The sequence below is a fragment of the Lactuca virosa genome, chromosome 5, assembly GCF_052849685.1.
Source record: "Lactuca virosa cultivar CGN04683 chromosome 5, Lactuca_virosa_CGN04683_v6, whole genome shotgun sequence".
Taxonomy (NCBI): Eukaryota; Viridiplantae; Streptophyta; class Magnoliopsida; order Asterales; family Asteraceae; genus Lactuca; species Lactuca virosa.
In genome coordinates this window covers 430,583,922-430,605,174 of record NC_136430.1, presented here as the reverse complement: position 1 = coordinate 430,605,174, position 21,253 = coordinate 430,583,922, and the positions used below count along the sequence as shown (strand labels likewise).

General features: G+C 34.9%; 1 protein-coding gene and 2 long non-coding RNA genes across 5 annotated transcripts; 1 reads left to right on the top strand and 2 right to left on the bottom strand.

Annotated features, from left to right (window-relative positions):
- Positions 1-2,978: 2,978 nt before the first annotated feature.
- On the bottom strand, positions 2,979-3,929 carry LOC145113197 (uncharacterized). The gene is made up of 2 exons (XR_013710742.1): positions 3,818-3,929; positions 2,979-3,678 (listed from the first exon to the last, which is right to left on the bottom strand). It is a non-coding gene; the product is annotated as an uncharacterized LOC145113197 (long non-coding RNA).
- Positions 3,671-6,278, top strand: LOC145113198 (uncharacterized). Of its 2 annotated transcripts, XR_013710744.1 has the most exons (3): positions 3,671-4,271; positions 5,068-5,872; positions 5,992-6,278. It is a non-coding gene; the product is annotated as an uncharacterized LOC145113198 (long non-coding RNA). The 2 variants fall into 2 exon arrangements; XR_013710743.1 differs by lacking the exon at positions 3,671-4,271 and having other exon boundaries at positions 4,965-5,872.
- Positions 6,279-8,001: 1,723 nt separating this feature from the next.
- Positions 8,002-9,750, bottom strand: LOC145113196 (GDSL lipase-like). 2 transcript variants are annotated; one of them, XM_079049316.1, is made up of 5 exons: positions 9,367-9,747; positions 9,142-9,269; positions 8,840-9,061; positions 8,513-8,762; positions 8,002-8,421 (listed from the first exon to the last, which is right to left on the bottom strand). In XM_079049316.1, the coding sequence occupies exons 1-5, from the start codon at positions 9,650-9,652 to the stop codon at positions 8,192-8,194; spliced, it is 1,116 nt and encodes a 371-aa protein (XP_078905442.1). In that variant the 5' UTR covers positions 9,653-9,747; the 3' UTR covers positions 8,002-8,191. The 2 variants fall into 2 exon arrangements, with proteins under 2 accessions (XP_078905442.1, XP_078905443.1); XM_079049317.1 differs by having other exon boundaries at positions 8,281-8,421; positions 8,496-8,762; positions 9,367-9,750.
- Between the last annotated feature and the right edge of the window lie 11,503 nt (positions 9,751-21,253).

The following is a 21,253-nucleotide window of genomic DNA, read 5'->3' as shown; positions in this document are numbered from 1 at the left end:
GGTCCATTTAGAATCCAAATAGGGTTTCCAAGCCCAATATAGTTGAATTGAATGCTTATTGGTCCATTAGGCCCAATAAGGAAATTCTAGTCCATAAAGAACTTGAACTTGGATCTCTAGGGTTTTCAACCCTTAATTGAACATAAAAGATGTATTTAAATGGGCATTGATTGATATTCACTTAGAGTACATGCTTTACAATGGTTGAATGATTTCATAAGGATACAATTTTCCTAGCTAAAATGCTAGTTGTGACATTAGACACCTAATCCAACAAAATTTTTCTCCATACACAAATTAATTATTATGGTAATGAGGGTTGAGATACGCTGGAATGAAAGGCAATCCAACAAATTCAGTTGTTAACAGAGGGAAAATTAAGAATAAATAAGCAAGAAATTGAAAGAAAAAAAGAAAGATTGGCGGTTGTTTGAGATTTATATATGTCACCGATGAAATCATGTATGGGCCGACCATTAGAGAATCTTCCAGTTTGCTGCTTGAAGTATGATTCGCCATAAGGCCAAAAATTCTCTTGAATTTTCGTAGTAGTGTTTATGTAGTTGTTGTTTCCGGGATCGAAAAGCGAATCACCGAAAATGAAGAACACAACATGTTTGTTGAAATGCCCCTGAGAACTCTCGCAACTTGTAAGGATCAACATACAAGAAACAACAAAATACCCAAATGGCTTTTTGCAAGAGCCATATATGTCTAAAGTTGATCTTATAGCTTCACACTGAGTATTTACATTGCCTTCCATTTAAAGCATATATTTAAGACAAAACTACAAAAATGGTCCATGTGGTATGTATTTTTTCTAAAGTTTATTCCAAACCTCGACTTTTTTGGTTTCATGGTCCTTTTAGCCATTTTTCTATGTGGAAATGGTCCTTATGAATATTGAAATGACTATAATACCCTTGGGGTATTTATTTTTCATTTTTCTTTCATTTTTTTAAATATATTATTTATTTACTTATTTAATATTTAAAAAATAATAGGTTCCTCTATCTCCCACCCCCCCTCTCTCTGGATTTGTATTTGATAAACATCCAAGAACATCTTCATGAAGTCAAGAACATCTTCAGCCACTACCATCGCTTGACCATCGTCTGCCACCACCACAATCCGCCACCATCACCGTCTTCCACCTCCATCCCCACCTAAATTGTTCTACCACTTCGTATCTGCCTAAAATCATCCCAAAAACAAAACTCATACACAAAATCTGGGTTTGTTCTTAAGTTTGCCCCTGAACATCATTCCAGCCTCTTTGTCTCTATTGTCATCTGATACATCTCCCTCTCCGTCTCCAGATCTAAAGTCTCCCCATCTCCGTCTCAAGATCTAAAGCCTCTCCCTCTCCGTTTACGGATCTGAAAACCTTTCTTGTTTATGTTCATCTCAGATCTATTAAAGCCCTAGGTGGTCGCATGAATGTTCACACAATCCTGCATATCTGACATTCTAACATATAAGAAACACACAAATGCTAGCCGAAAAAGCATATAAGTAATCCATCGATTTTGAAATGAAATTAGAACTAGAATCTAAAGTCGTTTTTCTCAAAGAAGAGGGAAATCAAAAGAACATGTTGAATCAGCCGAGACTATAAAAATTGAAAGTCGAAAATGAATCATTTGTTCTTAAAATCGTTTTTGAAGCAAAAAAAAAAAACATAAATCGATTCTAGAATCGATTTGTGTACGTGTGTCCATCCCCAAAAATTGATTTGTTTGTGTTGTGTGTTTTTATGTGTGCATCTGATGATTTTAGTCTTAAGTTCTTAAGTTCCAGAAACGAAATGCAAAATCAATTTCAGATTCAACATACGAGGATGAACATACACACACAACAGATGAATCACAACATATATGTGTGTTCTTCCCCTTCTTTCTCCCCACCAGATTGCATCTTCACACACACACACAGGAAGAGAGAGAGAGAGAGAGAGAGAGAGAGGGAAAGAGAGAGAGAGAGAGAGGTGGCCCCATATTTTTATTATTAAAACTTTAAATTAAATAGAAAAAATATAAAAAAAATGTATCAGAAAGGCATTTTAGTTTTTTTAGTTTTTTGAGGGACCAAAATCACAAGCAAACATGGTCAAAAGGACCACCAATCTAAAAAAGTTGAGGTTTGGACTAAACTTCAGAAAAAATGCATACCACAGGGAATATTTTTGCAGTTTTGTCTATATTTAAATGGTGAAATTATCTGATTATGGACTAGAGGATTTTGTGAAAAATGGGGCTATTTCTAAAAAGCTTTGCAAGAATGGTGCTTTTTTTGTGTGTGTTTTATAAAAATGCGCTTTGGATCCACGTCGAAGATAGGGTTAAGATAAAACTTCAAAAATGGTCTTTGTGGTTTCACGAAATCTGAAGTTTGGTTCCCAATTTTTAAAAAACTCACGGATGGTCCCTATGGTTTCAAAAACTTTAATGTTTAGTCCTTACGCCTAACTATGTCAACTTTCTACCGTTAAGTGAGGGGCATTTTCATCATTTCAATATTCAGGGACCATTTTTGAGGTTTTCTCTTATCCCTATTTTAATAAATGAATAATTTTAATCTTCTTTTGCCAAGTGTCACTCTAATACAACTCATTAATATTATGTCACTCTAATACAACTCCTCATTAATATTATGTCATGTGTCATGTAGATATATCAGATAACAATTCATTTCAAAATTCAAATTTACATTTTCTAATTATATGTTAAATTTGAAGTTATAATAACTTTAAAATTTTGATATATCTCTTAATTAATAATTTTTTTAAAATGATTTATTTAAAATAATTTATTAATAATTATAAATTTTTATTATGAAAGTTTAATTAATTTTATAACTCGTGGTTCCCCCGAGTTATAAACTAGTTTTAAATAAAAAGAAAAAAAAATGAAATTTAATATGTAAAGGGTCCCCACACTCTCTATCTTTCACTCTCTCTCTCAATAACCCAATCAACATAAAAAAAAAACATTTACAGCAAAAACATTTTGAGTTCTTCCATAATACACTGATTTGAATTTTACACAGACTGGAACCTAGCCATTGATTCTAACCCTACCCGTCTGATTTGGCGATCGTTGGAACCTAGCTGGAGAAACAAAAGCCTATTTGAAGTGCTTCAATGATGGCAGATATCTCAAAAGTTCAAGTAAGTTCTTATGGTTGCAGAAACCTCGCCGGAGCAATTGATCGTGATTTCCCCACCGACATAAAGCTTGGAAACAGTAAAGAAGATGAAGTGGTTGAGCTACCTCCAAAGAACAATTTACACATTTTTTCTGACCCATTTCTCTTTTCACTTTCTATTCTCGCTTCTGATTTCAGACATGCAACTGAAGATTTGAAGGGAAACAAGGTGGGCGGGGTCAAAAATCATGTCCATTACTCTCCAAGTTGCAAATCTGGTCCTTGGATTAACCCACAGACTTCAAAATCAAGTCATTTGGATGAACCAGCCCCCACATCTCCATCCTCTTTAATCGATTCCAAAACCGGGTTCATGTGTATCTGGATGAACCACCGAACTCTCTCTGTTTCTGGTAATACAGACGTTACCTCAACTTTTTCAATTTCTCCCCTAAATCTCCATAGTGATATATCACCACAAATTATGTCTTCATCTTATGATATTATCGTTCTTACCCTTCCAAATCTACTCTGGAATTTTCTTGTTTAAAAACCATAGTTAGTTACCGATCAATCGCTTTTCGTACTTGGAGTTAGCTCGAATAGTCAAAAATCCACAAAATAAAACAGAAATAAGATCGAGAAAAATGGAGTTAAGTTGAGTAAATACCCAGAAGTTGAAATGGAGGAAGAGGATCTCAGTTGCTTCGTTTAAATCGCCAGTGAAGGAAGCAAAAGAGCTTTGGTTTCTCTTCAACCTCATTTCATAGCTTCGATTTCTCGATCATACTTGAAAAACCAGAAGCAGAGGCGGCGACAGTGGAGGCGGAAGTGGAATTGCCGCCATTAAAGAAGGTGTAATCTTGCTGTGTGGGTAATCTCGTTCCATTTTTTTTCTTCTTCAAATTCTTTTCTGTAGATCTTAAATCCACCGATTGGGGAGGGGGAAAGGGGTATGGTTTAATAATCTGTGAAAAGGTGAAGGAATTTGAGCATTTGTGGAGGATGATACTGCTACTGATTATCAGAGAGAGAAAGATGATATGGGAAAGCCATGAAGAAGAGAGAATAGAGAATGAGGTTGAGGAGGATTGGTGCACATGTCTCGAAGAGAGAGAGAGAGAGTGAGTGAGTGGACCCTTTACATATTAAATTTCATTTTTTCTTTTTAAGTGGTCCCCGGGTATTGAAATGATGAAAATGTCTTTATTTAACGGTAGAAAGCTGACGGAGTTAGGTGGAAGGACTAAACATTAAAAATTTTGAAACCACAGGGGCCATTTTTGATGTTTTTTAAAATTAGGGACCAAATTTTAGATTTCGTGAAACCATAAGGACTATTTTTGAAGTTTTGTCTAGGATTAATATGAAAGTTACGTAAATGGTCCTTCTTTTTTTTTCTTTTTTTTTACAACTTTAACCTTCTGAAAGTATGTTATAGTTATATCCCATATTTTTTAAATATTTAATTTATACCTTCTCCAAATTTATACATATAATCTCTTTTACTAAAAATATATTATTAAAGTTTATATATAAGTTTTAATGATTTATATCGCTAAAAGCATCTTATTATTGTCTACAAATCAGTATCAATATTGTATATAATTAAAATAATATATATCAAATTAATGAATGTAGGATTAGTATTAGAAATGTATAAATAATAAATTCATATATAACTAGTGCATGTGAATTGTTAAATCCAAAGATAATAATATGTAAAATCTACTTGAACAATAATTATGGAAGCAAAAAAAAAAAAAAATTAGCTTTGGGTTCCTATTTTTTCTTTTGTACTCGGATTATCCATAGTTTTGATTTTGTTACGGTGCAAGTCCTTACCTAATAAAAGATGATTATAATACCTTTAATGTTTTATTTTCAGTTAACTTATTGTTGTAAATTTATTTATAATAGAGTAAAACATGTGGGCCACCATCTACCCTAAAAAGGCTTTCTGCCTTCTATCTCTCTGCCTCCCACACACTCAATTCTTCTCTACATTCTTCAAATCCGGCGACCCATCACAAGAAAATTGCCGATGACCACTCTATTCCAGCGACCCCAGGAAGATCAATGTTATGGGTACTGAGGTGGCTTGAAATCTACAACCCATCATCGACGAGGATCACTCTATTTCTGGTATCGTAAAACTGCACCTCTAAAGCCGCCACCATCGGAATCAAAGTCGACATTGAACCTGTAATTCAAGTCCCCGTTGGAGCTATGACCCAATTAACTATCCTCTTCTATCGCCACTATTCATTATCCTCTTCTGCTACCATCACCACCACTCGGAGGCCAACACCACTACTATCGACCATCTCTAAGCAGATCTAGTTCAGGTAGGCGATAAACAAATAGGTATAGCCAAGAGGGAGGAAGAATGGGTAGATGGCGATGGCATCGATTTCTGGTGAAAGAAATGAATGGAGAGAAGCGGCAGAGTGGCTTTGGTCGGCGATCCATGGGTTTTCAGTGGTTCTGATGTCGTCAAAGTTAGAGCTTGCCCTGGAGCTGTGACCTCATCGACATGTGAAAACTTCGTCGGTGACCTCACCTATGGAGCCGGTCACCATCCCCTTTATCTCCTCAATGTATTTGCAATCTACATGTAGAACTCACTTTCGTCTACATCTGGAACCTACAGAACCAAAAGATCGACAAACTGACTTTGTGTTTGATTTCTGGAATGATTTTTAGGAACACATTTTGATTTCAGGTATTGTATATAGATTTTGATTTTGATTTTGGTTTGGTTTTGATTACAGATTTTGATTGTGATTATATAGGTTTTTTTTTTTTTTTTTTTTGGTTCAATTTCTTTTCATTTTGGTGTAGTGACCGGAGATAAGGTTGAATCGGTGCTATCAGATGTCAAATGTGGTGGTTGAACGGGGGTTGCTGGTGACCGGTGGTTGTTGGATGTAGGAGTATGAGTGGATCCCATGTCTATAAATCATTTAATTGATTTCTTTATTTGATACATAATAAACAAATAAGAAAAAAAAAATTGAAAAAAAAATACAAAGGGAAAAATAGTCTTTTTACTTTTTTCAGGGACGAAAAATGAAACGAAAACAAACTATAGGGACGGTCCGAGTGCAAAACAAAAGATAGGGACCAAATGTGAAATTTTTGTAAACCATATGGACGATTTCAATAATTTGTTATAAACTGAATAAAAACAATAGGACAACTATGTGTAAACATAATTTTTCAGAACGGAAAAATCAAATTAGAAAATAAAGATAGCAAGAAAGTAGAAAAAAATAAAAATAAAAATAGATTACAAAGTCATACATGCTAAAGAAGGCCTGTGAACCACCCCATCCAACTTAAATTACACTTATTGTGCATATTCTATATAAAATCACATAAACCGTTAACTATTAAACATATCTTCTCTAATAAATAAATGATTTTTTTGACACTTGTCACATTTTCATTCAATTTGTCAAATTTTGTGGATATTTTGAATTAAATTTTTTTTCCACATGTCATTTTATTAGTTTTTCTATTTTATTAAATTTCACATAATATTTTAATATAATAATTACAATAAATGTAGTAATAAATTGATATCAATTTCATTGATGAACTTATCTTTTAATTTCAAAAATTCTCAAAATTAAAGTTTATTAGTTTCTTTTATTTATTTAAATTATTTGTTTAAATTTAAAATATAAAAAAATATTTCTATTATAATAATTCATTATTTTTTTTATTTTCTTATAAATTCAAAGTTTTCAAATATTTTGACATTTATATTTATTTTTTTTAAATTAACCCATGTAATACATGAGCCTCACAACTTGTAATTAACAAAGATATGAACATCATCAAATGATTCTTAATGCCCCCTCCGTTTAGTAGATTCACACAACCATACTACACCTAAATTTCTAAATTTCTAAGTTTCATTCTTTACACAAATTCTCTAACATATAATTCGTTCCCTAAAAGCAATCAAATCAAATCCACCATTGACATTAATGGTTAAATACCATTTTAAACCTAAATCTCACCATATAAACTAATTGTCATGGTTTTTCTCAATTTGAATGGACATATTACATTAAAACTTGTGTTCTACCCTCTTAACATCATCAACTTATCCATATAATTTCATTTAAAAGGAGCCAATTAATGAATCTCCATTATATAATCTCAAAAACTCAAATAAAACACGTAGATGGATAGAAGTATACATTAGATGATCTTCTTTGATGAAACCTCTCAATTAAGAATTTCTTACAACAAATCAAACCTGAAATATCAAATATAGATGAAGTTAAAGTCCTATGAAAGGAAGACGATTATACATAAAAATCACACACCTTCGATTTCGTTAATTTTGTATGTCTTTTCCTCTACGTGACACCACAACCACCACAATACACGGTGGTAACGATTAACGAACCACCCTCGTGGTGTGTATATAGGAAGGTCTAAGAACTAATCTTAAGCCTTTATCGTTTATAATCTAAGGGCCATGTTTGATGACTTTTCGTTCTTTTATGAGTTTGGTACTTATTAGTTATTACATTTAAAGGGCGTAAATTTAATATTTCTTAGTTTACGACTAAACAATTACATTTTTCATTTGATTTATCTTTTAACACCTTTGTACTTGTCTAAAATATAAAATATATCAAATATCATAAACTTTTATTCTCTACATACAAAGATCAGTATCCATATATATACTCCCAAAATACTTTTACTTGTTAATAATTATCATGTATAAGTTATTAGACTTTGTAAGTTAACCGTATATGACAATAGTTTACTTGTGACTTATGAACGATCAATAAAACTATTCAACCCAACATGTTGATCATTCACATGTGTATGTATAGATGTATATATTGGGTATATTGGGCATTCTCATATAAACAACCAACTACCTAAGCACCTATAATCATTAGAATGTGTACGTTCACCCCCTGTGAACATACACATATTCTAAAGTGATTGTTTAATGTTGTTTAAGCAAGTAATTATAGGAATCATATCTTAAATTTAAACAATAAGTAACTTAAAAGAAGGCTTTTAAATTGTAAGGTGATGTGACTTTGGAATCTCCTTTCCAAAACAGCTCTGCGAATTGGCGGCATGCGGCTTCACTAGGATGAGCAGAGTCGAAGAAGAGATAATCATCAGGATTATCACACAATTCAAACTTTCGTATTCCTCTCTTTCCTCCACAACTATAAAGCCCTCGTAAAGGACCACTACCACAACATCCACTGTCTCCTACCTTGAAACCTGCACATCCATCAAATTCCAACAATTTTTCATAATTATTACTTCATGAATTCAAAGCAATGAGATCAACTCACTACGATTCTACGAGTACCATATTTTGATGGGTTCTTCATCCGTTTGCTAAGTGCAGTTGAGTGATCATAGTTTGCAAACATGAATCCTTCAAATTGTTTTGTCATCTCTTTCATTTTCTTGGATAGTGCTCGATTGTGTAGACTTGCTATGGTGTTAAATTCTTCGTAGCATGTATTGCATGGCTGCTGTGCACGAGCTATAGGCAAACAACCTAATTGCGGGATCATAGTCATTCCAATCTTCCTCCCACCTTTTTCATGGATTTCCTTTTCAAGTTAAGGGGAAAAAAAAAAGAATTGTTTAAATATTGAGGTAATTGATTAGAAACGTAATTCCTGTTTACCTTGAACACATCTGTCAAGTTTCCTATCACCATTTCAACGTACTGCTGATGATGATGACTACTCTGGTTGTTGCGCAGGAGGCTTGCATAGTCGTTGATTCCGCAGCTAAACAAGTAGACAGCGTTGGACAAAAGCTGCTTGGCTTTCACATCACCTAAATTCTTCCTAAAACGTTTCTCTAAATCCGAGAAATACTGTAGCTGTGTTTTGAGATCAATTACCTACATGCATCAAATTGATTTATATATGAAATCGATATATGAGATAATTCAAGTGGTGGATACGAAGAAGGGACACATACGAGTCCTCCATTGGTCTCAACTAATGCACCAGATCCCCCTGACGCAAAATTTGCTCCATACCCAAATTCTTTATTATGGTAAAGGGGGTCAAGATACGCAGGAATGAGAGGCAATCCAGCAAACTCAGCTGTTAACAGAAGGAAAATCAAGAATGATAAGCAAGAAATTGAAAGGAAAAAATAAAAAATAAAAAATTGGCGGTTGTATGAGATGTATATTGTCACCGATAAAATCAGGGATGAGACGGCCATTAGAGAATCTTCCACTTGGCGGATTGAAGTATGACTCGCCATAGGGCCAAAATTTCGCTTGAAAGTTGGGATTAGTGTTTATGTAGTTGTTGTTTCCAGGATCGAAAAGTGAATCACCGAAAATGAAGAGCGCAACATGTTTGTTGAAATGCCCCTGAGCACTCTGGCAATCTGTAATGAGGAGCAACAGACACGAAACAACAAGCCGGAATCCCAAATCGCTTTTAGCAACAGCCATATGTCTGAAGCTGTTCTTCATCCTTGACCTTGAATTGTTAAATTTAGTAAAGTGCAAATTTGTTCTAGTTCGTTGTCGCAGTTGCTTTTGATTTAAAAAGGAACATTTAAAAAAAAAGATTCAGTCTTTATTTCAACGGAATATTGTGGTGGTGTTGTGTGAGATGAGACTAACAACTTTTCATTTTAATCAATTAAATTGTTATAAAAGTAATGAATTATACAGGACATTATAAACATGTTTAATACTAACATCACGAACATGTTTTAAGAGTTGGATTACAAACATAAATAGAACTGAAAATGATAGAGCAAATCTGGCAAGAAAATATATAAACAATCATGTTATCGAATTTCCCTGAAATTCATCTATTATTATAATTAATGTTCTCAATCATGTTTTAATTTATCCAATAAACACATTTTGTCGGTTGAAATCGAGTTCAGGGTGAATTTGGATGTTAGGGTCATTACTATAAAGTGGATATCTTCCCATGAAAATTTCCTACATAAAAAGATATGTTGGAGAACACATCCTTTAGAAGAAAAAAAAACACAATTTAATAATAATTTTAACAAACTAGTGACATAGACAAATTTGTCAAAACTGAATTGGAAAGTACTACGAAATATCAACGGAAATTAATGAAAAATGTTTTTTTTACACTAATCATCCGTCGGATAATAGCAATAAATATTGACCCAAAACATATTTCAAAACCTTATTCCACAGAAATACATCAGAATTTTTTAATTATTGTCACAAGGCCCGGTCAACAGACATACAAAGAGACATACAATGTTGTTGTTGTTGTTGTCGTCGTCGTCGTCGTCATCGTTGTCTTTGTTATTATCATCATTAGTGTTATTTGGTTTTTGTTGTCGTCTTCGTTAGCATCATCATCTTTGTTGTTATATAAATATAGGAAAGAACATGAAATTTCCTAGTTTTCTACAAATATAAGGAAAATATAGAAAGAAATATATACAAAATTTAGAATGGACATCGTTAAAGGTGGGAAACACTTTTTGCGAGATATGGAAGTAAGTTTTTACTTATGACAACTGATGACAAAAGAAAGCGGTAATGCACTAAGTTTGAAATGTACAACTCTGGAAAAGGAAAAAAAAAATAGTATGAAATACTCCAATGCAACCAACACTTCTTACATGAGTTCATTCTTCTCAAAGGTGCACCAAGAACACTCCAAAGCACTTAAAAACACATTCTTTTTGCTCACAAGGCTCAATATAGGGTTAGGGTTTCAAGAGAGGGTGTTGGAGAGGTGGAGGTTGAGAATGAAATGGGTTTGGGAGAGTTAAAAAGCTTAAATAGGGCTCAAACCACGAAAATAAGGTTTGGGCACTAATCGCATACGCGCTGGGTACTCAATTTATGCCCAACGTACGCCCATCGTACATGTTGAGTACGCCTAACTTACTAGGGATTCCCTAGCATGCCCTACGTACTCCTCGTATGTGCAACGTACGCGGCTGACCCAGAAATCGCCTAACTTCAAACGGTCGTAACTTTTTCGTTCCAACTCCGTTTTCGACGTTCTTTATATCCACTGAAAGGTATTGAAGAGCTCTATAATATCATCTAACTATCTTGGACTAAAAACTTCTCGAACAAAAATCCATATTTCATGCAAAAACATGGCCTATGACTTTTCCCTTTTTTACCCTTCGGCCCAAAACACAATTCAAAGGTTAAATCTCTTAACCTACATTACCTCCTTCTACAAGGACTAAACTTTGCTTCTTTAAGGCCCAAATACTTACACAATCGACTTCCGACCTACGGCCCAGAGATGGAAGGAAACAGGATGTTACAACAAATCCAGCTGATATGCAACCTTGCTCACCCGGGCCGAAATCCTAAAAGGTCCAATGAATATGGGGCCCAACTTACCCTTCTTCCGAAAATCGGATGACACCTTTCCAAGGTGACACCTTCAGAAGCACCAAGTCTGCCATATGAAACTCGATATCTGAACGTCGTCGATCTGCATAAATCTTTTGTCGGCTTTGTACGACTCGCAACCCGTTGCGCACCTGATGAATCAACTCAGTAGTCTTGAGTACAACCTCCGTACTACCTATGAATCGATGCCCGACCTCCCCCCAGCAAACTGGGGTCCTGCACCTTCTTTCATACAACATCTCAAATGGTGGTCGTTCAATACTAGCATGGTAACTATTGTTGTAAGAGAACTCGGCAAGTGGAAAGTAAATATCCCAAATCCCTCCAAACAACACACAAGCCCGCAACATATCCTCAAGTGTCTGAATCGTCTGCTCACTTTAGCCATAGACCTGAGGATGGCATGATGTACTAAAATGCAACTGAGTACGTAACTCCTCATGAAACATCCTCCAAACTCTGGAGGTGAAACGAACATCCCGGTCCGAAACCACCGAAACTGGCACTTCGTGCTGAACTACTACCTCTCGGACATAGATGTCCACTAACTTCTCTGTGGATATACTCTCGATAATTGTTATGAAATACGCATTCTTAGTCAATGTATCAACAATGGCCCAGATAGAGTCAACACTACGTGTCGTCCTTGGCAATTTTGTGATGAAATCAATGGTAATCTCTTTCCACTTCATCATGGGAATGGGTAAGGGCTGCATCTTGTCGTGGGGTCTCTAATGCTCGGCCTTGATTTTCCTGCAATCAAGCACCTCTCCACAAACCAAGCTATTTCCCTCTTCATACATGGCCACCAATAATTCAACCTCATATCCATGTACATCGTCGTGGCCTTTGGATGGATAGAAAACTTTGACTTATGCACCTCCTTTAAAACTGTCTGTCTCACCCCAACTGATGCCGAAACCCAGACTTTGTCACACTGAGTCAACAACCCGTGACTGTCTCTGAAAAATAAGGGAACTTGTTCTCTGATCTGCTCGGTCTTCCAGTTTTCCTTTTTCAATCCCTCCACCTGAGCCTTCTTGATCAAATCCATCAAAGGCGATGTGACAGTCATCCTCAAGCAGATATCCCGGATAGATGAGCTCACAGCCTTGCGACTAAAAGCATCGGCCACCACATTAGCCTTCCCAAGGTGGTATATGATCTCGCAATCATAATCCTTTACCACATCTAACCATCTCCGTTGCCGCATATTCAGATTCGGCTAGTCCATAAAATACCTCAAACTTTTGTGGTCAGTATAAATAGTACACCGAACCCCATATAGATAGTGTCTCCAAATCTTGAGGGCAAAAACCACGGCTTCCAACTCCAAATCATGCATAGGGTAGTTCTCCTCATGAGGCTTTTGCTACCTCGAAGCGTAAGCAATCACGTTACCCCTATGTAACCCTAAACCCTTTTATGTTGATTTCGAAATTACCTAGGGTTTCTAGGGTTTTGTTGTTTAATAGAATGTTACATCAATAGTGTTATGTCTTAGATCTTTAGGTTGCATGTACCCTTAAGTGTTAAGGATTTATCCTCGTCAACACATGTAAAACCCATCAGTGGTATCAGAGCGTATGGTTGTCTAATAATTGATTGTATATTGCTTGAACTTGAACAAGGAGGATAAACAGAATCGTCATTCTGTTTCGACACCACGACGTGGTGGTCTGCGTATTCGTATTCTTTTTCTAATTTAACACGACGTGGTAATTGTTTACCACGACATGGTGGACGATCAGATTGCTAAAATCAGATTTTGCTTAAATTCATGAATTGATTAGGATAATTAACTTAGATAATGTTTTTATTATGTAAAACTGAATAATTATCTTAGTGGTTAGATATCCTTATCTTGAATTTATGAATTATCCATAATGTTTTAATTAATTAGATATCCTATATCTTGAACTTGTGGATTATCTTTATAATTTAATTAATCGTTAATTAAAAGATAAATATTAAATCATTATTGGTATAAGTTTAAGTTTAATTAATTAGATATTAATTTCGAAATTTAAATTCAAAACCTTGTATTTTCGAAAAGTTTTAAAATAAACCCTTATATATATGTACTATAAGATTAATTACTATATGTATAAGAATAAGTCAGTCAAGTCGCTAGTATGTCTCATTCACGAAGCCGGTCTATAATAGGGTATAAGGAAACTGCATATAAAATGGCAGTTGAATGGGTGTCCACTCTTACCCACCGCTTCCTTGTGGAGGGTCGTTAGCAGAACGGACTTGATAGGACATAACCTCATTAAAAGTATAATGTTATTAAAGTAACTAAACTAATCTTAAAATCTCATTCTTAGTTACTTTAGGAAAAATGTGAAAAGTATGCTAATACATGAAAACGCACATCATGCTTTATATGTCGTTAGTAGAGCGTCTGTGGTTAACCGGCACACTAAGGACTATAAAAGGATATGATGGGCATATTGAGAATTACCATTGTTGATGGAGTGTGTGTGGTTAACCGGTACATCAATGTGAGATGATAAATGACATCGAAGTTGCCAAGCGGATTTGCATGGTTATTCACATGTCATTTGTGATCCTTGGCATCCCAGTCACAAAAGTGAGAGCATAATGTGAGATTAAACATGTCATTGATTAGATTCAATGAATCTCAAAAGATCTAGGAATTTCATAAGATTAAAATTGGTAATAGCCTTACCTACCTAAAATAGATCTGAACTTGATTACGACATCCCTCTTCAAAGTTCGAATTGAAAATATGGATCCTAGCCTTAATTTAAAGTTTATGGGTTAATAATTAAGGATTGAAAATCAACTAACCTGAATTTTCTTTTTTCCATTATAGATGTCAAGTCAAGACAATTATGATCTTCCTCATTCTTTTGGAAATGGTTTTCATCTATCATCCGAAGATGATCTTCCACTTTCTAATCAAGGTGAAAATGTTTTCTCTGAAATGGTGGAACTGGACATCATGCTTCTTCAACTCCTCCTCCTCCTCCTCTAGTGACTCTCCCCACATCATGTTTTCCTCAAGTTGAAAGATACGAAACTATCCAAGCCCTATTGGCATGTAGACATCATGATGGAAATTCTGTGTGTGCGCATGTTTCTGGAAATGAAATCGTACATTGACAAGTTGGATAGACTGGGTGTCGTTTTTCCAAGGGTGCAAGCCATTGATTTGGCTCTTCTTTTGCTTCCTAAGTCATATGGTCAGTTCATTGAGAACTTTCATATCAGGAATGTCGATGTGACCCCAATTGATTTGACATATATGTTGATTGTTGCTGAAGCAGAAACACTTAGGATCACATTTGAAGTAGAGGTACTTAAAGGGTTTGATTCCAAAGTTTCCATGAACATTGACAATGGTGACAATGGTGGTCCAGAAAATATTTTTTTCTTCCTAATGGAAAGGGGTCGGCCAAGTTCAAACAGTTTGATCGTATGGTAAAGAGAAAGGCTAGTTCTGAGATGGTTCCATGTGTTAACCCCAACGAGTCCATATGTTTCTATTGCGAATTGTAGGGGCATTGGTTGCGAGGCTGCCCAAACTACCTGAAAGATCTTAGAGACAGTGAAGTCAAGTTGTGTGACTCTACTTCAGGTACATCCATTATCTAACTCAATTATCTTAACAAATTCCTATTCATAGACTCTTAATACATGATGTTATGATCACATTTTGATGTTATTGCAGGATGTAAGAGAAAGAAGGAAGCTTAAGAAGAGTGAGCTAAATCTGATCGTGAAAGATGGACTTCGGTCACATGGTTCGATGATCAGAATTTGGAGCTATTTCTTAGGAGTTATGATAATTTAATAGATTGCTTAGGATATGTCTAGAAACATAGTTTTGATTTTTATGCATTCTAAGGACAAGTTCCATTTTTTCATTTATTATCAATAAAAGTGAAATTTTGGTTTATCTGGTTGGCTTATTTGTATTTCCTTACAATGTGATTTATGAAAGTGTTGGTTACATCTCTATTAATAGCAATATTAATTATGGATTTTATTATACCGCTTGTGGTAGTGTCATAATTAACTAAGTGAAAAAGAATTCTCATCACCAAGTGTCAATTAGATAGAAACTTGAAGTCGTGCAATTTGAATTGTGAGATGCATGAGAGTTTTAATAGTTGGAAAATTATGACTAATTCATTGATCACATGTTTATGCGAGTCAAGTGAAGGACTAATGGATCTAGTACATATTAATATGGACTCTTCAGACCCACCACAAAGGACGATAACTCTATTCGTCATGATTTACTAATGCTTCATTAAATATGGTTGTGTTTATAAGATTAAGCATAATTCTAATATTTTGGAAGGGTTTTTAAAGAGTTGCAGAACGAATATAAGAATCTATTAGGTAGAAAGATAAAAGTTTCCTAATCTGAAAGGAAAGTAGAATACTTTAGCATCATGTTTTATGATCATCTTAATGATTGTGGAACTATATCACAATTGATCCTCGAAGAACATCTTAGTGCAATTGTATGACTAAGAAGAGGAATCAAGAGATGAGTCATACTTTGTTTCCAACCAAGTTTTAGAGCTATGCTCTAGTTACTATAGATTGTATCTTGAAAGCTTATTTCATACTAAGTAGGTTAATAACACCTCATGAAATGGGGGAGTGATAATGTTTTCTTACTCTAGCACATTTGGAAGTTGTGATGTTTGGTTAAAACAAAGATAAACTAAGACCAATTCTATGAAGTGTTTTCTTGGGAATCCACACGAATTTTTGAATATTTTTTTAGCTCGTCAAGGAATGTTCCTTGAGAGAGAAACTTATATGTCAAGAAGTCAGTGGGAGTCTTATTGATCTTTAGAGTTTCAGGAGTCAGTCGAGAATAAACCTTTTAGTTATCACTAGCACACGAATTGAGGTTGATAACCAGTCGTGGTTGATTGACAAATTCTCATTTTTGTGCATCTTCCAGTTGAGTTAGCAATGCTTATGAGTTCTATGTTTTTCATTTAACTACAAAAGCAAAGAACGTTGGTCAGTGAAAGAACATTGATCAATATGGGTGAACTGCTAACAAGATGGAAGCGCTGGTAGGCTCTTGTGCTACCAGAAGGAAAGAAATTTAGAATAATGAAGTTCAGTCCAAGAATGGGAGATAAATTTGAATTTGGTTTTGTTACTAAACCTTATCATATGATTGTAGGTTGGAAATGATAGGTTCACATGGATGGGAACGTATACACCATAAAATCTAAGTGGCAAAAGTTTTCGCTCTAATTCATAAGATTGATTATGAGGAAACACTTTCCACTAATAGGTTTTAAAGATCTGATAAAGATCAACATGGTTAGTGGTTGAGTTAATTGCATTCATGAATTCATAATATGATTACGGCATCCCTTTTCATATTTTGAATTGTGAGAAATGGCAAGGATTTGTTTGAACTTTCAAGACTTATAGCTCTAAGTTGAAGGGGTTTAAACACACACACATATGCTATCCAATGAAGGTGTATAAGCTTAAGAAGTCTAGTTGGAGACTTATCGAAGCATCACGTATCAGAAATCTGCACTTTAGTAAGAAAGTCAAGAGTATTTATTTCTAGAAGTCCAGTTGATTTCTGGGTATATGTCAAAGCTAGTGGGAGTATAGTTGTTATGCTAATATTGCTAGTTGGCAATACTATTCGTAGGGAACAAAGTTCTCAAATTTGTAAATTGCAAAGTTTGGGAATTGTTTCGCTATAATAGGCTTAAGGGAGAGGGCACTCATACTTCATTTCGATTCTAAAAGTTTAGATCATATAGTCATAAAAAATATATATCATGTTGAAATACGTCAACATAGGAAATTATATATATGGAAATATTATAGCAAGAGACAGAACAAATATCAGGTCCTTATGTAAGACATAACAAATCGAGTCCCATATGCTTTGAATATAGGATTGATTACATAAGCTATAATATTCACTTATTCTAATTTTTCCAAATGCCTTGGGCATTGAGAGGGAAAAGGACTAGAACTTTGTGTGACTAAAGTTGTTAAACAACTTTCAAGAACATTCTAAGGTTATACCAAAAGATTGGTTGCTTACAGAAAATTGGAAGTATGGTGTTGTTTGGAAGGACCATAGTGACATGTTTTAGATTGGGATGACTCTTGGTCAAAATTGATGGTCGTATGGAATATGGAAATGTTTCCATAATGAAAGTTCATTATTAAAATCTACATGTGAGTTGGAAACTTTGATGCAAGAAAGGTGTTCAAGGAGTGTACCTTGAATTTGAGACTTCGTTGCCATGGAATGGTTTTTAGTGAAAAAAGTTCCAATGGAACATTCTATATTATCGTTGGCTTAGTCTTTGTGACTTTGAAGCCTCAACATCACAAAAGGTCAATGCATATAAGGTTGGAATTCTAACACATTTTAGTAGTAACAAGAATTTGGAATTGTGAAATGAACATCATTGGAATAGTGTCCGGTCGATCTGTTCACAAAGGAAGGATCATAGAGTGACATAGTATGCATGTTCATAACATGAGATGACTGATGTTTAATTCATGTGGTTAGTTGATTAGTCGAAACATTATACAATGAATAAAGTCTTAATTATTATGATGATTAAATAATAAGAGTTTTATTTATATTAAATAGTTTTGAGACCATAGTTAATTAGTTTATTATTGTGTTTCACTTTGCACATTTTATTTCCTGAATAATTTGATTATTCGAAATTCCACAGTCGCTCATACTTTTGGAAATAGGTAGTGAAATAAGACTGTCATGAATTGAATTATAGATTGTCTATGGGGATTAGAAATTGAAATAAGATTGTTACAATGTTCATGAGTACTTAAAAAATGGGGATTTTGAGTATTAGATAAACCCACACTCAGAGAATTACTTCATGAATTTTATCATGAGTAATTCTGAGACGGTAATATCTTATATTCTTAAAGCGGAGATATATGAGTTGTAATTTACAAGTCGGTTGTACATTGGTAATGCGTAAACGCACCAGTAACATGATGTTATAAAACGTACTGCCATGTATGATTTGATGAGTAAAAGATGAAAGCATATATGTCAAAGTTTATTCGTTCCTTCTGCCCTAACGGAAAAAGCGATATCTTTGGGCCCCTCGGTGATTTTGTGTTGAATTATAAATGCTAGGCCTAGCCAAGACTAAATTGATGTGTTCAATTAGAAGCCTTATGTCGTCATCACAAATCAGAAATCTGGAAAAAAAATCTTGGACAATGAGATTGATTATAATCCATGTCTCATGTTCGTGCAATATTTTTTAGAACGGTGGAATATTTGATCACTTATCTTAGAACACGTAACTGAATGAGTCAGAGTTCGACATCGGCTTTTGGAAGCTACAATTTGTTGATCACTTTGGAAGTTATATTGGCAATTATAGTTACAGACTTATCCAAGTGGGAGACTGTTGGATTGGGTGTCTAAACCCATAACTATAATTGGTATAAACTTGAATTGATAGTAGCATAGTCCTTTTGGGTTGCCCTCAAACCTAGCGACTGGGCAGGATGATTTTTGGAGAGAGAGGTTGATTTATTATTTGATTAATAAGTTGAAATAAATGATTTGTTAATATATTATGAGAATAATATATTAGTTAGAAATAGTAATATTTAATTAATAATTAATCAGATATTAATTGGAATTAATTTTGGAATTAATAAAATTAATTAAAAGTGCATGGATTAAAGTGTAATTGTTCAATAAGGTAAACAAGAGGCATTCTAGAACCTCCCTGACGGTTTTAGGAGGATTCTAGGGTTCTAGAATTATCCTTGGAGGATAATTAGGAAGCTAGCTAATTACCAATTCAAGATAATATTATTATATTGGTTTTGGGCTTATCTAGGGTTTCCTTGTTGCACTATATACGGAGTATAACCCCTTAGAATTTCGGCAACTCCATGATTCCAATGCTAGACCGAAATTTTGCTCTCCTTCCCCCTATCTCCATAATCTCCTTCTTGCTAGCTTGGGTGTGAACAATTAGAGGCACGACATTTGTGGTTCTTGCTTCCAAAGGCTCAACAAGACAAGGATAATTGTTATTTGCTATAATAACAATAAGGTATGTAATACTAAGATCGTTTATGTTGATTTCGAAATTACCTAGGGTTTTTAGGGTTTTGTTGTTCAATAGAATGTTACATCAATAGTGTTATGTCTTAGATCTTTAGGTTGCATGTAACCTTAAGTTTTAAGGATTTATCCGCGTTAATACATGTAAAACCCATCAAAACCTTAGGATCATCTCGTGCAGGAAGGCTAGGAAATACTTGCAGAAATAGTATTTCGCCTTCTTAGCTCATATTGTCGATAGGAAAGACAATAAGAAGAAAAAGATCGAGGAAGTACCTCAGGTGTGTGAATTCTATGATGTATTCCCTGAAGATCTACCCGATCCATCGCCAGTTCGTCAAGTAGAGTTTAGGATTGATCTATCCCTAGGAGCTGATCCAGTAGAAAAGTCTCCTTATAGATTGGCACCCTTGGAGATGCAAGAGCTCTCCAGCCAACTACAATAACTTCTTGACAAACGTTTCATCAGACCAGGCTTTTTGCCTTGGGGAGCACCCGTTTTATTTGTCAAGAAGAAGGATAGATTTTTCCGAATGTATATAGACTACAAAGAGCTAAATAAGTTGACCATTAAGAATAGATATCCTCTACCCCAAATAGACGATCTCTTTGATCAATTGCAAGGATCCAGTTGCTTCTCTAAGATCGACTTGAGATCAGGATATCATCAACTTCGAGTCATGGAATAGGACATTCCAAAGACTGCGTTCAGAAAACGCTACGGTCATTACGAGTTCTTGGTCATGCCTTTTGGATTGACCAATGCCCCGACAGTCTTTATGGATCTTATGAATCGAGTGTGTAAACCCTACTTAGATAAATTCGTGATTGTATTCAATGGCGATATTCTGGTCTACTCACGAACCAAGGAAGAACATGGGCAACACCTTTGAGTAATCCAAGAGTTGTTAAGGAAAGAAAAGTTGTACGCCAAATTTTTTAAGTGTGAATTTTGGTTAAGAGAAGTACACTTTCTTGGGTATGTGGTGAGCAGTAAAGGAATTCATGTCGACCCTTCCAAGATAGAAGCGGCCATGAATTGGGAAGCGCCCAAGACGCCAATAGAAGTGCGTCAATTTCTAGGACTGGACGGCTACTATTGGATATTTATAGAGAATTTCTCTCCAAACCCCTCACAATGTTAACCCAAAAGGAAGCAAAATTCATTAAGGAAGACAAGCATGAAGCAGCTTTCCAAAAGATGAAGGACATGTTGTGTAGTGTACTAATACTATCTCTTCTAGAATGTGTCACACCAAGGAATGGGATGCGTATTAATGTAAAAGGGAGAAGGTCATAGCCTACGCCTCAAGACAGCTTAAAGTGCATGAGAACAACTACACCACACACGACCTAGAGTTGAGAGCGGTAGTTTTTTACCCTGAAGACCTGGCGTCTATGGAAAAAAGTGTGTGGTATACACGGATCACAAGAGTCTACAACACATTCTCAATCCGAAGGAAATCAATATGAGGCAAAAAAGATGGTTAGAGTTGCTGAACGACTATGATTGTGAGATTCACTACCACCTAGGAAAGGCTAATGTCGTAGTTGACGCTTTGAGCCGTAAGGAACGAGTGAAACCT